Source organism: Indicator indicator, chromosome 1, assembly GCF_027791375.1.
Source record: "Indicator indicator isolate 239-I01 chromosome 1, UM_Iind_1.1, whole genome shotgun sequence".
In the NCBI taxonomy this organism is placed as follows: Eukaryota; Metazoa; Chordata; class Aves; order Piciformes; family Indicatoridae; genus Indicator; species Indicator indicator.
In genome coordinates this window covers 14,622,975-14,643,363 of record NC_072010.1, presented here as the reverse complement: position 1 = coordinate 14,643,363, position 20,389 = coordinate 14,622,975, and the positions used below count along the sequence as shown (strand labels likewise).

Sequence of the window (20,389 nt, the reverse complement as noted above, 5' to 3'; positions counted from 1 at the left end):
AATTTTAGAATCAAGTTTTCTAAGGGAGAATTCAGATCACATTACATACATTATGAAAGAAAATACAATTTTCCCTATTAAAAATCATGGATTGCAAGAAATGCTGTAGAGCGCATTGCCTCTAAATTTCACACTTCTTCACACAGCCCAAGACTTGAAAGTCTGCAGCTAAACAGCAAGCAACTTATTTTTTTTATTTTATTGCTCTAGTGTTCCTTGCCCATAAAAGAAGAACAGAACAACCTTTTGCAAACAATGGAAGTTATTTCAACAGAGTACCGTCTTCAGTACAGAAACTGTTAACTGTTTCATTACATTCTGTTCCATTAATAGGGAGCTGTGTAACCTGCAGCTGCAGTATCTGAAGGATATCTACCACTCAGCTAACAGGCTGATCCCATATCTGTGTCAGATAAAAATCATAGTGCTTATTATTTGTTACCATGGATACCATGAAGATATTGCTGTCCACTAAAGATTACTAGAGGAAGACAACATAATTCTCAGGAACGAGTCCTGTTTTGCCTTCATAAGTTGCTTTTAGCCAACCTGGTTCCACTGATGGATACACTGGAAAAAAACAGACAGAAAAAGAAAAATTATAATTAATGAACACATATATTTTATATATGTAAATACATATATTTTAAAATTATGTGTATATCTCTATCTATGTAGATGGAGATATATTATAAATATAGATGGTATTTATTGAAAAGCAATTATCACAGAACCATAGAATGGTGTGGGTTGGAAGTGACCTCTTAAAGTCATCTAGTCCAACCCCCTCTGCAGTCAGCAGGGACATCCTCAACCAGCTCAGGTTGCCCAGAGCCCTGTTGAGCCTCACTTTGAATGTTTCCAGCGATGAGGCCTCGACTACCATCCTGGGCAACCTGTTCAAGTGTTCCACTACCCTCATGGCAAAGAACTTGTTCCTAACACCCAATCTAAATCTGCTCTTCTCTAGTTTGAAGCCATTGCCCCTTGTCCTGTCACTACAGGCCTTTGTAAACAGTCTCTTTCCATCCTTCTTGTAGGCCCCCTTTAGGTACTGGAAGGCTGCTATTAGGTCTCCCTAGAGCCTTCTCTTCTCCAGGATGAACAACCCCAGCTCCCTCAGCCTGCTTTTGTAGCAGAGGTGTCACAACCTCTTGATCATTTTTGTGGCGCAGTTGGGGCAAAACCCAAGAGGTGAAATTGCCATTATGCTCTCATTTTGTGGACACATTTCAGCTTTTTATATTTTTATATGAAAAGACAACATAAAACATATCTTACCATTGGAAAATATTGCCCCTTGTGGGAAAGACAGCTCATGACTATGCTCAGCCTTACAGGAATACATGGCTTTTGCTTGTCTGAAAGAAAAAAGTACAAGCTTGCAATAAGTGAGATAACAATGAAAAACGCATAAAGAAATTAAATGAAAACCTGAGAAGTGTAAGAACAATCAGTTGCACAAATGCAAGATGGTAATGACTAGTTACAAAGCAGTTCAGAGAAGCAGAATTGTAGCAGATAACTCCTCCAAGCATGTTATCTATCTATATAAGCACATATAGGAAACAGACCAACATCCTACTTCAGGTTTAAACAGGAATATAATTTCTAACTTTCAAAATTATTCTTTCATTCTAGTTGAACTTACAATGACCATATAGCTTGTAGCAAGTAATGAATAGCTTTAGCGTAAGAAGTTTAATTTGGTTTTATGTACCACTGAGGGAGCCATGACACTTCACTTTTGGAGTGCCACACATCCCAGAGGAAGTTAAACAGGGATGGATTTCCTAAAGGGAGCAGAGAGCATCCCTCTACCCTGGCCTCATACCCTGGTGCCAGTCAGTACTAAAATGCCATTCATTCATCTGAATCTTTAAAACCCAGATGAATTATTTGGCTAGACTACATGCAGTCAGTAACAACTTAGGTCCTTTAAATAATAATAACAAAACCCCCTAATAATAATTATTACTAATTCAAGCTTTCTAAATAAGCTTGAAATCTATGATCCTGCCCTAGTGAGTTTTCAATCTAGTGAGACAAAGACAGAATCCAGAAGAAAAGAATGAGGGAAAAAACATGGATCTCTTTCAGATGACTCATTAGTTATTATCCTACCGGAACAAGAAAGGTTTATAGACTCCTGGAGGTGGCAGACTTACAGCCAAACTTGACTGAGTAGAGGATACTGGTTTGGAGTGGAGAAGGCTTTCTAGGTGTTTAAGGAAACACAAAATATAGCATGAAAATAAAACTGAAATAATGTCTAGGAAATGATCATTTATCATACGGCTGGGAGGGAAGCATGGGTCTAGAAGGCTTTATACTGTTATGACTAGTCCTTATTAAAGTCCCAGAACAGCACCTAGAGAGTCTGCTGCCAAGGTGGAACCATTTGTTGTCACCACCTCCTCCTTTCCATTTTTCTAGGTGTTCTTTTCTAATGAAAATCATCCTTCTCAATAATGCAACTTCTCACTTCAGGAGACTTGATTTTCTGTGTGCTCCTAGATCAAATTCAAGAAAAGGCAGAGTATGGGGTATGTGTTAGCACATTTTTCTACAGAAGCTACACCTCAGGCCTTACTGAGACTGCTACCTAACTGCAATATTTGTGAAAATGTTACAAAAAGTCCTTCACCCCTTTCAAGCGCATATCAACTTATAAATAGGGATTGGTCTCAGTGTACACAGCAGTTTAATATTACAGTGAGGGAGAGGGATGCATAATTAAGTCAGGAGGAAAGGAATGGGGAGACCGAGAATTCACAATAACTGGAATTAGGAAAAGAGAACACAGGCTGGACAGGGCTTAACATTTTGGTCTTCTCTGACTTAAAGCATGTATTGTGGTCTCTCATTATCTTTGTCTTATATACTTACATATATAAGGAGAAAAACAATCAGATCAAATAATGTCTTAGCATTAAAAATGAAAAAAGGTGCACACATACTTATACATATTACTTTATACATGATCAGAAAGCAGGGCTGCAAAGACTATTTGGAAGAAAAAAGTAAGACTGGGCCATTGTGGTGGTAAAGCATCAAGTGCAAAATTATCTGCTGGAATAAAGAAAATGGTATGAGACCACAAAGCCATATAGGTATTTTTGATTTATCACTGTAAAAATAAAAAAAAACAGGTAACAGATGCTTCAAGCAGGAGGGAAGCTACATAGATACTATAATGCACAGGTGAACAGTAGCTTAACATTTCAAAACTACTTATTTTAGCAAGGTAAATTACACCTGCACAGACACCATTTTGACTTGACAATAACCAGACAGCTTAAAAATGGTTTCTTTGTCTAACATTCTGTCCTGCATATACCTATTAGGCAGCAGTGTTATGGATACAGAAGGCCTTTCTAATGGGTGGATCAACATATAACCACTGTGATTTCTACATACTTCAGAGCAAAAAAACCCCAAGACTAAACTAAGGTTTCAAATCAGCTTTCATGTTCATAAAATGCATTAGAGGTAAAAAAAAAGCTGTCTCTGCATTGCAAAATTGTAGTCAGACTTAAGCAGCAGTATAAGAACAGCTGAGCTACTTATTTCTTCCTCATTTTGCTTTCTGACCTCTCATTTTTCATTCTCCTTGTTACTGTTGCTCTTCTGCCTTCTTAGGAAGGCTGAAGTAGAGGAGCTATTAAGCCTTTCAGCATTTTTCGCTTTGTTATCTGCTCTTCTTGTCCATTATCAAATTGCTACATTTTCCCTTTGTCAGATTTTTGCTTCTTACATGCTTTTTTTATACAGATACTGGTGGCACAGGCTCTGAGGGAACAACAGGGGAGAGTTTACAAGAAGAGAGCAACACAAAATAAGAGAAGAAACAGTGTTGGAGGTGAAATGATGTAGGACTGGTGAAGCAGTCATCTCTTTTAGCTTAGGGCATTGTCCTGAAGGGACAAAAGCCTCAAAAATGCCCTGAACCAGACAATGGAGCAGGAGCCAGAAGGTCTGGTTTTTCAGGAGATTGCCCATGTTACCCAGGCTTGTCTGAACATGCCCTGGGGTCCAAGTGGGCCAGGTGTGTGTGCCTTTGGCCATGTTTGGAGAAAACTGATTCTACAGGCTAAAGTATCAGGTTTCTATCTCTTAATCTTTGTTGTTACTGGCCATCATTGTCTCAGGAAATCTATAAATACTAGCCCAAAGAGTGAGTGCCTTGCCTTGCCTTGTCCAAGATCTGGGAGAAGCCATAAGCCTCAACCCTGCAAGCCTGAGAAGCCAAGCCTTGCTTGCCTTGCAATTTGGAATCCAAGCTGTGCTTCAGTTTACCCAGAAAGACTGCAAGTGCTCCTTTCAGTAATGTGTTGTAAAGCCCAGGAGCAGACAGACATGTCTTGCCGGGCTGAGAGATGAACCCTGGAGGAGCCAAGACCCCGGAACAAAACAGGCAAAGCTACAAAGCTGACAAGCCCTGCAAACCTCAGCAGCAACCACTTTTATACAAAGCTTTCAGCTACAAAGCCTTTGGAGATGAACCCTGTATGTGCTACAGCAACAAGCTGCAGAAGCCAAGAGAAAGGGAAACTGTATTCCTGCAGCTCTCACGGGTTTGACGCCAGTTTGGTTTTGTTTAAATCCCCGCACGTGCCCCATGGTGCCATGATCTGTGGATTATAAATGTTGTGACTGAAGGTACTGGACTAAAGTGATTTGCAGTGAGTAATCTGCAAAATTTGACTTCTATAAGCATCTGGTAAAAGGTCTGTTGCCCTAGAGAATATTCTAGAGTTCCCTGCCTTGTGGGCAAAACTGGTATGTTGCCGATGTTGTTCTTTTTTCTTTACAGTTTAATATACTGTTTGTTGTTTCTGTTTTTTTTGCTAATATTGTTTAAATCGTTACATATTCCTGCCGGTGAGGTATCTGTTCCACAACCGAATATTTTGAACCCGTTAATAGGTTTTATTAATATTTTTTGCAGGATTTTTTTAATTACTAAAGTTATTAGTATTTTTATTAATAGCTCCACGTATTAAATATTAATAAAACCCATAAATGCATAACAGGCATTAAAAGGGCACATAGGGCACCAGTCTCTTCCTTTATACCTTTCTTCCCTAAACTATTGCCCTGCTATCTTCATACTCCTTCCTCTCCTGCACTCCCTCTCCTTTTGAGCTCATGTACTATGGAAAACGAAAACAGCCTTGATTCCTGTAAAGCTGCTTCTCAAATGAAACCAGTGAGCCTTTGTAGAACAGCTTTCTCTTTCTCTTACTCCACTGCCACACATCTCAGCATACATTGGCATCTTCCTTTAGAGTTGTGGTACTTTAGGCTACTACTTTTGGATTCATGGAAAAGGAGTGAGTAAAGTGTTGGACAAAAACATATGTTCTGTCTCAAAGAACCTGAAAGGCAAGGAAAGTGAGAAGAGAGGCTTCCCACACCCATTTATTTGATTACCTGCTGTAGTCTATTAATTGTAAGAAGGCCAGTAATGCATAGAAGATACTGCTTCCTAGATGAACACTTTTCAGAACATTCTAAATTCATTTAATGCAAGAATGAGTTAAATCCACCAAATAAATGCAAACAATTGTAAAGAAAATATAAATAATTCCTGCAGCACACTATCATAATAGACATTGAGGCATGCAAGGTGTGTTGTTAAAGGCAGGAATCCTAATCAAGTTTATCCTGAACTTTCTAAAGCAGCTGTTATTCTAGACCTGTCTATATGAGGAAATGTCCACAGAGTAGCACATTTGCTACCCTGCTGAAAGTATGTATACACAAACAGCTGTATGGCTTAAGTACAGCACCTTCATCCTAATTTAAATCCTGTTAATTTACTCTTGTAGCTGTGTCCTTAAGTAGATCACCAGCCTGAGCATCTTTCACTGCAGTTCCCCAGGTGACAGAATAGCCAGACTGGTTGGCATTCACTATTGGATTTAGCATTCTTTTGGAAAATGGATGAGTTTAATAAGGCATAAAAATTTGTATGACACATGATGCTGTCTAAAAGACAACAAAGCTCCACTACTTCTATTTCAATCCTTGAAGCCAGTAAAACAGAAAGGATTTTTAAATTGTTAAACAGTATAAAGCACTTACCGTCCCGAAGAAACTTGTTTAAGTGAACCAGCACTTTCAAATAACTGTGCTCTTGCAGCCACTCTGAAAACAAAAGCACCACCTTGCTTTACACTTTGCCCATTACTTTTTCACTTGTAAACATCTAAAGACATGACAAATCTTTAAAATTATTTTAACTATTCACTTAGAGTAACTGTAAATGCAAAAGCTGTCCCTGTTCAGCAGAACTCTTCAGGGCATAACCTAACGGGGACCACTAGACTTTCACATGCTCTAGTGCCTTGCTGAGTGAGCGGGACAAATCTCAACACCCTACATTTAAAATTATATTACTGGCTGACCAGTAGATATACTGACAATAGCTTTACTGCCTGTCACTATCATTCTGGAACTCTGAGCTGTGCAGGATTCATTGCTTAAGTAAGATACAGAAATCTGAAATAACTGTAGTGATCACTTCCAGTTTAAAAAGTGAAGAGGCTGAACGGAGTCCTACAGTATTTGGAGAATTTCTTGGTGATCTGCAAATCTGGAAATCACTTGTTCAGAGGAACAGAGAAATACTGGGTCAAAGTCAAGATTACAGCAAAGAATTTCTCACTAGTAAGTCCATGATAAAACAACTGAGAAACATTGCTAACCCAAATCTCAGTGGAGTAAACTATAACCTCTGTTGCTTAGAGCTATCCTGTTCTTAACATAAAAAAGCCACCCAAAAAAACAACGGTTAGAAAGCAACCATCTAACACGCAGCACTCAAAGACATTTTAGTGCAGAAGTTTGTGTTTGTGGGTTTTTTTCCTTCCTCCTAATTTGGACACCAATAAAATCTGATAATCTCGATATAACAGCATGGACAATAAGTGGCCTTAATGTTCCTTGAAACATTACATTGCAGAAGAATGAGAGATAATAATACTCATCACTTTTTAAAGACAACATTTCTTCACTATTGACCTTGACTGTAGTCTAAAAAAGTCAGTAAAACTCTTTCAACAGACTTCAACCGACTTCATACTGTCTCCTTTGTTTACAATTTTAATGAGGCTAGATAAAAAATTCACAAGTACAGAAATATTAAAATATTCATGGAAGCTTTTTCAACTACTTATGTACCTCTCTGGGATCACTTTACAGTAGACAATATTCACACAACACAAATCTCTAAAGGGCCTTGATGACTTACACAGATCCTGGTCTTTGATAGCCATTACTTGATGCAGTATCTAATCTTAATCTCCTGCACATTTTGGGAGGCAAATCAGGGTTTGGTGGAGGCTTTGGTGTATCTCTGGTATCTGTTGAAGATAAACTCTGTATAGACCCACTGCAGCTCTTGTTACCTAAAGAAAACAATGAAATTATAAGGAATATTAAAGCTAATCTGAAGTTGCTCCACAACATGTGAACATGCAAAGGTTTTGTTGATTTTTGTGTATGTTTTTTACTTCTTTTTTTTTTAAAGAGGCAAAATAGGTAGAGAAAGTACTTACTAAGAGCAAGAAGAAACAGCCTTTCAAGCAGAAAACCAGGAGAAAAAGATCAACAGCAAGAATGAAGAAATCATATTAAAATTGTGAGAGAAAAGAATACCTATATTACACTTAAATGACTAGGTAGTATGTTCACTACAAAATGACAAGAAATCAAACATTTATAAAGTAGTACTCTGCAAAGAATTTAGAAAAATTTCATGTTAGGGATCTCTGGAAGTCATGTAATCCAAATTCCTGCTCAAAGCAGTATCTGCCACAAAATCACATCACATTACTTTGGAAGAGATAATACTTCAGTATCTACAAAAGCCTTGTGCAGTTTACAAAAAATAATTTGGGAATTAATAATCATAATTTGCCAAAACCAAATGCTAGTGCAACTTCATAAAAATCTATGGCTGTGCAGACTTCATTGCATGAAACAAAGTCTTTTTAATGAATGTAAGTCATGGTCACATCTGTCCTTTAAACTGGCCTATCTCTGCATGGCTGTGTTGTTTGCATATAAAAGAACTGCATCTACTTCTGTGTTTCTTTATTCCCAAGAACAAGAGATGCTTAACAATACTTTTAAATTTGCCAAAATATAAAGAGATCACAAAATAAAAAAATACTATGTTACACTGATGTCTAAATTGAGACAAGTGATGACTGGCGTTCCTTGGGGGCTGGTACTGCTCAGCATTTCTGTTGGTGACATGGACAGTGGGATCAAGTGAAGCCTCAGCAAGTTTGCTGATGACACCAAGCTGTGTGGTGCAGTTGACAGGCTGGAGGGAAAAGATGCCATCCAGAGGGACTTTGACAGGCATGAGAGGTGGGCCAGTGCCAACCTCACAAAGTTCAACAAAGCCAAATGCAAGATCCTGCACCTGGGTAGGGGCAATGTCAGGCAACGCAGGTTGGGTGGAGAATGGATAGAGAGCAGTCCTGAGGAGGAGGACTTGGGAGTACTGATTGTTGAGAGATGAGAGAGCAATCCAACCATATCCTGGGCTGCATCAAAAGAAGTGCAGCCAGTAGGTTGAGGGAGGTGATTCTCTATCTCTGCTCTCATGAGACCCCACCTGGAATACTGTGTATTGGGGGCAGAGAGAAGAGAACTTTCTTAAACTTTTAGGGCTTTGCACATAACCACATATTTAGCCTACATGTACTTGCATTACTAATACTATTGACAGCTCATTGACAAAGTCAGCACTTGCACTCAGTCCATTGAAGCTCATTGTTTCAGTGCTGACTGCTAATCTTCACAATCCCAAATACACAGTTTCCAAGATGTTTCTTCTTAAGTCATTTCCACATAGTTGTCAGTACAGTGCAGCACACCTCAAGTACTCACAGCAGCACAGCAAGGGTTCACAGGCGCTCCAGTGAACTTAGCATTTAGCAGAACTGCCTAAATTAAGAAGTTAGACTTTTAAGCCGCTCTGTCTTGTCAGAAGCCTTGCCTATAGGCTTATTTGGGATACAGGCTCATTTTAGGTGCTCTGAGGGTGTTCTTTGAAGGAGCATCCTTCTCTGACTGAAGACTGGTGTCCTGAGTCGTGCACTGAAATTGGATTGGTAAAGTTGAAAACTTGTGGCTGTTCTTGCAACTCATGTCCATATGCAGGACCATTCAGCCATAAGCTTGTGTTCAAGCTAATCTTCTGTTATTGGATAACAAACCATGCAAGTAGGGCATAATGAAGCAGTCATTCCATCAGCAGTGTTTCAGACATGTATTTCATGACAGGGATTACCTTTTTTACCCCATTTGTCCAGTCCTATCACAACTGAGGGCACTGATAGTAGAAACCATGGGTAAAAAACCCTAATCAACCCAAAACAAACCACCTTATGGAATCATAGAATCAGTCAGGGTTGGAAGGGACCACAAGGATCATCTAGTTCCAACCCCCCTGCCATGCCTTCAGTCTCCTATTTCAGCCCATTTAAGAGATGCAGTTGTCTAAAACAAAAAAAGCCAAAGCATATCAAGATGGGTTGAGAAAACTGTAGTTTGCCAGGTATGTTAAATCTACTGCTTTTAAAAATTAAATATTAGCTTTGATCAGTCTTGATCATATGACAAGGATTCACTCCTTTGCCACGGTGATACATCACAGCTACCAACACTACCAGCAATTTCAGTGGTCTAGATGAAGGACAGCAAGACAGTACTCTCAAACCTGAGAAACACTATTATCTTTTAAGCTGCTTGAACTGTACAGGTAGAAGACAACTAATATGTCAGAAGCAGCTTGAACACTGAAAGAACATACAGCCAAAATTTAAAAAAGAATCAAAAAAGATGAATGAGTGTTATTAGCTTCCAGATGTGGCTCTTGTGTTTTGATGCATCACAGTAAACAGTGATGGCCTACAGGACCTTGGAAATTACCTTCAGCTGATGGAATTGATCTAAGGGAAGATGCTGAAGACCTTTTCAGCCCAGACAGACTGTAAGAACTCTTTTTGGTCAGGTCTGTTGACAGAGAGGCATTCTCTGTTCCAGTGGCGGAAGTTACACTTTGACAGTCTGACTCCACATCTGTTTTGGTTGCATCCTCCTTTGATGAAGATTCAGGACTTGTAGTCCAGAGGCCTGAACTCTTCTGGCCATTAGAAGAAGGAGGAGAAGCAATCCATGGAATCCCTCCTGATTTCTCCCTGGGCTGTGAGGGCACACATTTGGTGGTGCTGTTCTGCTCAGAGGAATGAGAAGAGAGAGATTCAATGCTGCCCATAGGAGTGCTGTCTGGACTACTGCTGTAGGAGTCACCTATGGAAGAGTGCAGGAAAGAGAAGAGACAGAGAAAAGGAAATTACATTTTCTAATCAGGAGCATTTCTCCTGTGCCATCTTTGGCCCCTTGTACCTTACCTGTAATTGAATTCATCTGTGATTTCAGAGGCAATGATTCTTAAGAAAAAACCCCCACTATTTAGTTACTTTTCCTATCTTTAACTTTGAAGAGCTGCTTTTCTTGTGGCAATTTTTTTTAGAGTTGATGAACATAATGGGCTACAGGAAAAACTACACTACACAGATGTCTGCATTTTAAAGGAATTGCCTGCAATACAAATAATCCTTAGAAAATTCAGTTATGATGCTGCAACATCTTTGTGGTGAGTATCTTGCTGGATTTCCATGATAAGGCAAATGTTGGGGTGCCTTGCCACACTCATGTTCTTAAATGCACAACTACAATTTTATTGCCAGCAGAATAATTAAGTTTTAATTTGATTACCAAGCAGTTGAGGATCTCTGCAGTCTCTGTAAGACTAGTCCCTAAGTCATTGTACTGGTCTTGTTTTCAATAATCTTGTAACAGCAAGTATGAATATCCTAAATAAGTTTCCTGATGATATAAAGGTAGGAACACTCATCAGAACTGAGGAAGGACTGGCCTATAATATAGTGAGGACTGAATTATTCTGAAGACTGCATTCAGTCTGGTGAGTCACATATTGGTGTCTTGTAGGATTTCTTGCAAAAGCCAGAAGATCAAATTCACAGATTTCACAAGCAGAGAATGTACATTCTTCAACCACACAAGAGTTGTATCAACAAGATACTGATGCTTTTGCCTCCAAGTGTTTCAATATTCTTGGCAATAAGTGACCATAACCATAAACAACACTAGAGATGATAAGGTCACAAACATCAGTGCCTCCCATAGTGAGTGGATCTGACAACAGTAGTGACACTGGTGAAGTAGTGTGAAATACTCTGTCCACTGCCAGCCAAAATTTTGCTATTCCAGATTAGACTGTCCCTCATGTTGCCCCTCGATAACTCATTAGTCCCTTGAAAATTGCAAGATTGGCTGAAGCCTGGATCTATCAGATGCATTTTCTATAATTTTCTATCATTCCTTATAATTTAGAACCTTATGCCATATGGAATTTCTTAATTTCCTGCAATATAGTTAAGTGTCCATGGTTCACTTAAGTGATGACTTAAAACCATCTAGTACTTCAGAAATGTCTAGTATCAGAAGCCAACAATCTCTCATGCCTGCCTCTAGCCATACCTAGAGATACTTGGCAAGGAGAACACCTCTGCTTCTGCCTTTAAGGCACTTGCAAGATGTCAGCTGGAGTTTGTGCAACTAAGTGCTGAACTTGAGCTAATTAGCGAAGCACAAGTGAAGCGTTCTTGCATGAGACTTAGTTTCCATCATGCCACCAGCACAAGACTTGTGTTACAATGAAGAAGCTTGAGCTTGCACAACTCTGCAAAGTATTTGAACAGAAATGTCTCTTCTTTCAAGCTGGCATATGTTCACTGTAGTTACACAGACAAAAACAGTTGAAACTTGTCCATTTTGTCGTATGGTTAATGTAAGTGACAGTTCCTCTGTAACTTCTAGCTTGAGGGCCTGTGCCATTCACACTGGTCGTTGACATGTAGCAGCTATTGCTCTCATTTAACGTTTAAATGCTCACTGAATAACTAACTCTCATGTAACTAAAACCTATGGAAAACGCAGCACCTGAGAATACCTCTCCTAACATCACAGACTTAAGAATTACTACAGATCCCAAGAACAGCTGCACCTTAACTGTAGATTTACTATAGCAGTTTAAGTCTCCTTGAGGGACCAAGGGACACAGAAGTCCTTTTGGTAGCCTGATGCAGGAGTGAAACTGTTAACAACTTAATCTTTGCTAAAGTTTCAATACTTCTAACTGGCACAGCCAGTAAGCAAACAAGTGATGGTCCACTAGATGAAACTGAATGAAGGTAACTTTTTTCTCCTACAAATAGTAGAGTTTGTTTCTATTTGAGAAAAGCTAACATTTCAATGGTTTTGACAACTTTGGCAGTGGCTGACTTTGAATCAACGACCACAGTTTCATGTATTTGAAAAACACAACAAGTAATGTTTTTTGATCTCTTGAGCTTGATTAAATTACATTTATTACAGGAGAAGAGAGAAGATTCTATTTACAGTTTCCCAACATTACTAATCATCTTACAAGCAAATGAGATGATCTTCATATAATGAACTTCTGAATTTAAAAGAAGACTAATTTGTCAATGCTGCATGCAATACAGGATCTGCCTAAAAGCAAACATCCTTCCATATGTGAGAGAAGCAAGGAATGCAGTCATTTCAGTGTGCCTGTAATTGAGAGGTCAGAAAGCTGATGAACACCCATTTGCTAGGCTTATACAATGATTGGAATACAACACCTACTACATGTTATTCAGGAAAGTTAAAAGACAGCATAAAAAGGAAAATAGCCAGCCAACAAGGGCAAACTTACTGTCAGGATCTGCTAGACATGGTGTGTATCTTCCTTTGGGTTTACGTGAACCTGTGGAGAGACAGATTGCTCTTGTTCTTCTTGAACTTGATCGGGACTGAGGTTGGGGAAGAGGAATATTGGGGTCTGGTGCGGTGTGAAATATCTGCATGATTAAAAAAAAGGGTGAAAAATGACATAAACAACAGAGGTACCTTTACAGTTATGTTATTAATCCATTTGTTTTCCACATCACTGCACCTGAAATTAATCCTGTAATAGTTTCACACATTACAAGAGTAAATTCACAGTTTTCTCTGACTTCTTTTTACATTTCAAGAATCACAGTACTGGGATGCACTTAAAATGTATAGAAATGATATAAAAATAGCAGTTTAAATACTTTCATTTTCTAGCCCTTCACAGTCTAAATTGGTAAACATAGAATAGGTGCTTATTAGTAACTGCTGCCCAAGAAGTCATACTTTTAAAAATATTATGAAATAAAGAATTTTTTTCCTCTGTGTTTTTATGAAAGCTATTGTTGGTCACAGAGATGTGTCGTAGCCACAACTTATTACAACCCAGCTTGCATTTCAGAAAAACACTTCAATTGTACTTCAATTTTGTACTTCATTGATGCAAAAGAACCCGCAAATTTTACAGGTATCTGACTACTGTAATCCGACACAGGTACACATGAGGTTTTAAAGAACTCTTTGATAATGTTTGGCGAGCCTGCTAGCAAGTGCAGTGTGGAAGATCCATTACTTTGCTTAAACTTCATTGCATCATCTGTTCTACAATATCTAAAACACATGTAGCAAAGGTTTTGAAAGACCCTAAAAGTTTTCTTGGATACTTCTAGTAAAAATGATAACTGCCTCAGAAGATGACCAATGCAAAAAAAAAAAAAAAGAAAAAAGACAAACAAAAGATTTGTAGATTTTAATTCCAGATCTTCTTTCTCAGCATGTACTGCAAACTCTACTGAATATGTCTTATGGTATTCTGTGTAAGGAAGTGCAACTAGTTTTAAAGGGAAAGATTGCCTGATGGAATCAGAAGTGTCCAGTCTCCATAGGGCCACATAATGCCAAATTAGGTATCTGCAAGCACTTCTGGCCCCTCTATCAACAGGGCTCTCCCAGAAAAGAGTGAACAAAGAAAAGATATGTCCATGTCATTCACATAAGTGGAAGAAAGCGGTATACTTTCACAGCAAAAAATACTTCAATGGATGTCTGGAAATGCTCTTGGAGTACATTTATACTTGTCAGCCATTAGTGAGCAGGACATCAATACAAAACCATGTCTGTACACAGAGAAAGAGAGCAAGGGTGATTTGGTTGTGTAGCCATGGTCTTTATACTGAATGAGCTTGCAATTTTCTGGAGGGGGAATTCAGTGTTGGAAAAGTTGTATATATATGTTTCCGAGTTACACTCATGGAAGCTATCAGTACCATGCCGATTTAGAGGAGTGCCTATGAAATATAACTGATGATATCAAACAGTCCTGTCAGTAGTTCCTGATGAATCAGTGCAGGGGATCATGGTATTGGCTGAGAACTGGCCCTTATCTGAGTAACTTGAAACAGAAGAAACATGAAGTTTTTTCACTTTGTTTTGTTAGTCATCAGAGAATGTGATATATATCAGCAAAAGATCCCCAAAATCAAATTTGGTTTGATGACCAACTAAAGGATGTCTTGACTGTTATGCTGAGTTCTGAAATCAAATAGCTTAAAATAAAATAATATCCAAGGAACCTTTTTACTGAAGCTTCTATCTGCAATGGTAGTGGCTGGAAATAAGTTTTTAACATTTCATAAATTTTCCTTCTTGAGCCCTGAAAGAGTTCTTATTCAGTGCTCCAGGAAAGAGTTTTGAGATGGACCTTGGCTGTCACTGGTCTCTTTGGGGAAAAGAAAATAAACCAGGCAGTCAGAAATAACTTTCTTCAATGCTAAAGTACCTAGAAAAGTTTGTATGTGCTAGAGCATTCAAGAACTTGTAAATCACAAAGATGTGATGGGCTTAAAACCTGGAACTACAAATAAAACCTCATCTAAGTTATGTTATTTTTCCCTTTTGCTTTTTTACTTTTCATCTAGTATCTACACAAATGAAAAATGACATACTGCACAGAAATGGGGTATTCTGTTGGGGATCCACACTGATGCTTGTCATGAAAAGAGGAAATGAAGGATGGTTAGGGTTTCATGATGTTAGAGGAGAGCCTACATCTCTACTGTGCAGCTGGCATACCCCCAAAGCACAGCAACAGTCAGAAAGACTATTCACCCAGAGCAAGCCTTCATACACTGCTAGCATGAAAGAGACAGAGGAGGTGGGAGCAAAGCATGACATTCTCATTCTGTTTCTAGATATATGAAAAATACATCAAGCTTCAGAAAACAACTGAAGACTCACAGCAAGCCCTTCAAAGCATGGGAAGTTATCCCTTGGATGTGTACATTGTGCCACCACCACAAAAGGCTTGCTAGGAATGCAGATCCATAGCATTGAGTGGGAAGAAGGTATTTCTATCAATGACCTTCTACAAATGCAAGTTTGCTTATTCTTAAGGACTTGTTGAGGGTAATGAAAATGAGATCTCAGTTTCACTTCATCACAAAACAGTCAGATAGTGTCTTTCTACCTTTTCATAATGCTCTATCAGAATTTCAACGACGATATTCTGAAACTTAATGTTCATCATAGCAGCCACGGTTTCTTCTTGGGCTCTCATCAGAGTTGGTCCAAAGATAACACCAAGGTTGGATACAGTCATTAGGTTTTGCTGACTGTGTAATGATACCCTTTAAATGAACACAAACAATACGCAATTACATTGCTGTGCAAAACTACAATTAAGACTACTTCTTTATCAAGATCCCAAGTTCATGTCTCTCCTTTAAAAACATTTGGCAACTTTTACTAGAGTCACAATGCAGTGTAGTACAACTAATATATTTCCATTAAGGCTCTCATCCTGCAATAACCTCATGGATATTAAGCATGTTCTCCTGGAGTATTTAAGTTCCTGATGTAACTGGCAGGGTAACCATCTTTGAAGGTCTTCACAGAGAGATCCAGTGTATCTAAAGTTGAGGAGTTTTAGTGTAGCGATTATACAGCAACTTAAATACTTAATGTTGATTTGACTGAAAATACTGAAATAATGGATTATCAACCATATACCTTAGCTTTCATGTAAAAGAAAACCTTTTTAGTGAAAATGTTTAAATTGCAATGTTTATTAATATGCTGAAAACACAAGAACAGTGGGTCAGTGAAATCATTATTTATGTGGCATAGGTAACATTACATGATCACAATGACATCACCTGGCTTTAAAGTATATTAACCTTTTGCTTCTGTATGTTTCTGTAATTATTTTTTCTATACACAGAATTCCGAAACAGTTTTGCCAATAACTTGGAATCAGATAGTAAAGTAAAAGACATTAATCAGTAATCCTCAGTGTTCCTTTTCTCTGCCTATAAGATTTGCCAAATAAAAACTGTATCATAAATCCTTCTAACTGCCAGTGATTCCTCAGTCATAGCTGCCCTCTTGCTGCATGTCTCGTAAATACCACACCAAGTAAAAATTTTGTAATTGCTTTGATGCTTAATTTTACTGAATCTACCAAATTGAAACGGTTGAGACAAGTTCACATTTTCCTTTTCATTCTCACCACTATCTGCTACTATTGTCCAGCTCAGTATTTTACATAGTTTCCTATATAATTAAAATAAGTACTTAAAAAATACAAAACAGAAAAATCTATAAAATTCTGCTTTTCTCCGAGAGCCTTCATTAATAAGGTTTAAGGAAACATTTGTTATTTTTTCCTTCCAATAATATTCTCAGATAGCTTGATTTGTTCTTTGAATGTTACACAAACACTAGCAAAATTGTCTGATGTCAGAGTTTGGTAGCAAACAAAACAAATACTATCCCCTAACAAAGATTAAAAGAGACTGAGAGATTTTCCCAAGGCTATATAAGAAATATGTAAGAAGATAGGCATTTTTGTTAGAATTAGGATCAAGCCCATGTCCAGACTCGCACATTACCTTTCTCTGTCTCACTGTTGAGTAGGCACTAATACACAGAATTAGCAGAACAGTAGAATTACCCTGGTCTAGAGGTGAGACAGACTGTACAATTCCACAGTGAAGGAGTACTCCCCTTATTTTTGGCAGAGTAATATAAACAAATAGCACCCCATTTACATCAAGAAACAGGAAAAAAGTGGGAAAGAGGTTTGTACTAGAGACAACATTATTGTAAACTACAGGAAAATAAATGCCTATCTTCTTACATATTTCTTACGTTGCTTCATTAAATTTTGTCAAAAAAAAAAATCCAAAATGTTACTTCAGAGAGACACACTGCCAGAGATGGTTGTTTGGAAGCCATATAATGAAAATAACTACCTTGTTGAAGGACATTTTTAGCCAATTACCATAATCTAATTTTCTCTGCAATAGATTTTATGTTTGGTTAAGTGAGTAAGGGGTGTTTGGGAAGCCTACTGGTATTCTAATGAAAATAGAACTTTGATTTGCTCAGCTCTAGGTTTGTTAGAAAAACCTAAAAAGAATGACATTTTGCAGTGTTACTTTGCTTTGCACTGCACAGCAACTGTTAAGGTCTCTTCCATAAATATTATAGTCTTATAGCATAAGAGATAAAGCAGTGTTTGTCCTGTGTTTGGGTTTCCTTGGTTACAAATTTGGCAGCTTGGTTAATAAAAGGAATGGTGAATTCAGTAACACTGTAATCAGACAGGATTTTCTACAAAGCATTTCAAAGGTTCAGTTTCTAGCAAACGAGGAAAAAACCCAGGCTTTTTAATGGATCATTTTGATAGCCACTTTCTTCTGACTTAGTCCTACTGTTGCTGGGCTACTGAACAAATACAAGCCAAGGTAATTATGCATTTCAGGTCAGCTGAAAGGTATTGATTAAAGTGCAGTCACTTTCTCCTCAAAATCTCTTTCTTTGATATATCATCAGATTGCAGACTTCTGACTATCTACCTTAGGAATGTATGGTGTTACTAAATCATACCAGAGAATGATTTATTCTTTAAAATAGACAGATAATTTGACTAGGAAGGTTTAAAAACAAACAAACAAAATAGTTACCAAAGTGAAAATAACACCAAATTTGCCGTCGTTGCCTAGCTGCTGAGTGAATATATACTCATGCAGTACTACCTCTCTGAAGGGTTCTTTTCAGGATTTGGTGGGGTTTTTTATTTGCTTGTTTTTAGTATAAGCTACATCCCACAACATCTAGATCATATTTAATTTTGCACAGTGACACAAAAGTCAATGTAGTCAGAGAGGTAAAGGCCTTAGTATCTAAACCAAGAAAAAACAATGTTATCCTTATCTTGTAATTCATACTTAATGGTATAGTATTTTCACCTAGACACAAAAGCATACATAAAGAAACTGAGGAGCTAAAAGAAATATAAGGAAAGGTAGTACGTTTTGAAATTGGATTTGAAACGAAATACTGAAGAAATAAGATGCTGGTTGTTTTTCTCATTTTTTATTTTTCCATTTTCATAAAATTAAGCACTTTATCTGCCATTTCTTCCTTGAAAAATCTCCACACAGTGGCAGAAATAAGATGAGGAAGGAACTTATACACTCAAGAGTCTAATTTTGGATTCGGTCTCATTAGAATTGTTAGCGTAAACAACAGCTGGCAAATTATATGAGAAATCAGAAGGGGTGAATTGAACATTGGAAAGAAAACAACTGAAACATGGTAAGTTTAAGCTTAAGAGTCATATCAAAGATGAGATAGGCGAGAGATAAAGAGAACAACTAAAGAAAGGAATACTGCAAGGATGCTTTTCTTTGGAAATGCATCTGAGGTCACATTGACAATAAAGACCACAGGAAAAGAAATGCTTGCCTGTGACTAATTTTGCCTACAAATAAATCAGTTCCTATGCATAAACATTTCTACTTTGGGGGATTTCAGACTAACAGCTTTTGCTAAATCATTAATTCCTCATTCAATGCTTTAACTTTTTAGGAGGATATAAGGCAGTGAAAAATTATATTTTTTAGCTAATCAAACAACTCTGTAAGGAAACTTATGGAATTTGCTTTCATCTGGTTCTCTGGGTTACCCCATGTATATGAGATACAAGGTCTGCCTAATCAGTTTTTACAGTGGAAGCATTATTTAGTTCTCTATAAAGAGCTAAAAATAATACACGAGGGCAAAACAATTTTCTATCAAAGAAATTTTCAGTGTTCTCAAATCTAAAAGAGGACGCAAAGTGGCATGAGATTTCACTGTAGACAGCTTACTGCAGGCTGTTCCTCAAGCTGTGATGAAGAAAGCAAAATAGGTGGAACACAGCAAACACCATGAAAACAACATGGACTCCTCTCCTATGTCTTTTATATATCTTAATCATGTGGGCCTCATTTGAATAACTGCTGGTTTAGCATTTATATTCCCAGATCATTAATAAATGTACTACAAAGCACAGAGCATTCTAAATCAGAAAGAATACATATTTAATTCAGCAAATACCAGTGAAAACTGACCAAAGATTTACTAAAACTTCTGTGGCTAATGTTTGATGCATAAACAGGATAAATTAGAATGTAAAATAATGATAATAATGATAAATGTAAATAATAATGATAAATGTAAAATAATGATAATAATCATAGTAGTGATATTGAGAGATATAAGAGAATAAAAACTTGTCTTTTTGTCTCCTATCATGTGCTAAGTATAATTCAAAAAGTCATCACTCAAAGAAATGCACTCAAAGAAAGTCATCACACAAGAAATGCAAAATCGTTTCCATCTAACAATTAGTACTCAGAGAAGCTGATGAAAGAAGGTCAATTAAAAAATAGGTTTGGACATCTATAGGCATATTAAAAATATAAATAAAAATACTTCCAGTTACTGTTATCAAATGATTCTGCTTTTCAGAGTTGACAGAAAAGTAAATCGAACATGAAGGATAAGTATTATCACAATAGCCTACACTTCATTTCTGAAGCAGTGTGGAACCTCAAGTCAGATTCAAACCAGCATTTCCTATCAACCTTAGTACAGTTTTTGATGTTTTTTATATGCAATTAGTGATAATCCCTGTAGTAAGTAGAAACATGAGCAAACATGTTTAGTCTGGAGAAGAGGAGACTCAGGGGAGACCTTCTCTCTCTTTACAACTACTTGAAAGGAGGTTGTAGTAAAGTAGGGGTTGTTCTCTTCTCCCAAGTGACAGGATGAAAGGAAATAGATTCAAGGTGTCCAAGGGAAAGATTGGATATTAGGAAAAATTTCTTTGCTGGAAGAGTGGTCAGGCATTGGAACAGGCTGCCCAGGGAATTGTTGGAAATGTTCAAAAAATGTGATGATGTGGCACTTAGGGACATGTATTAGTGGATGACTTAGCAGTATGAGGTTAATGGTTGGACTTGATGATCTTGGAGGTTTTTTCCCACCCTAATGATTCTAACAAAACACTGAGTGGGTTTATTTTATAACTGTAGTTGGTCATCTTGGTGACTCC

At 37.6% G+C, this 20,389-nt stretch overlaps 1 protein-coding gene across 1 annotated transcript in view; it reads right to left on the bottom strand.

Annotated features, from left to right (window-relative positions):
• Nucleotides 1–481: 481 nt before the first annotated feature.
• The window catches only part of ARHGAP42 (Rho GTPase activating protein 42), a 161,653-nt gene continuing 141,745 nt past the window's right edge, over nucleotides 482–20,389 (bottom strand). Inside the window, exons 18-24 of the mRNA XM_054400380.1 lie at nucleotides 15,473–15,632; nucleotides 12,830–12,974; nucleotides 9,955–10,335; nucleotides 7,259–7,415; nucleotides 6,091–6,153; nucleotides 1,282–1,361; nucleotides 482–570 (exon numbers count right to left, since the gene is read on the bottom strand). Of these exons, the coding sequence (XP_054256355.1) occupies nucleotides 482–570; nucleotides 1,282–1,361; nucleotides 6,091–6,153; nucleotides 7,259–7,415; nucleotides 9,955–10,335; nucleotides 12,830–12,974; nucleotides 15,473–15,632 (1,075 nt within the window). The remainder of the gene's footprint in view (nucleotides 571–1,281; nucleotides 1,362–6,090; nucleotides 6,154–7,258; nucleotides 7,416–9,954; nucleotides 10,336–12,829; nucleotides 12,975–15,472; nucleotides 15,633–20,389) is intronic.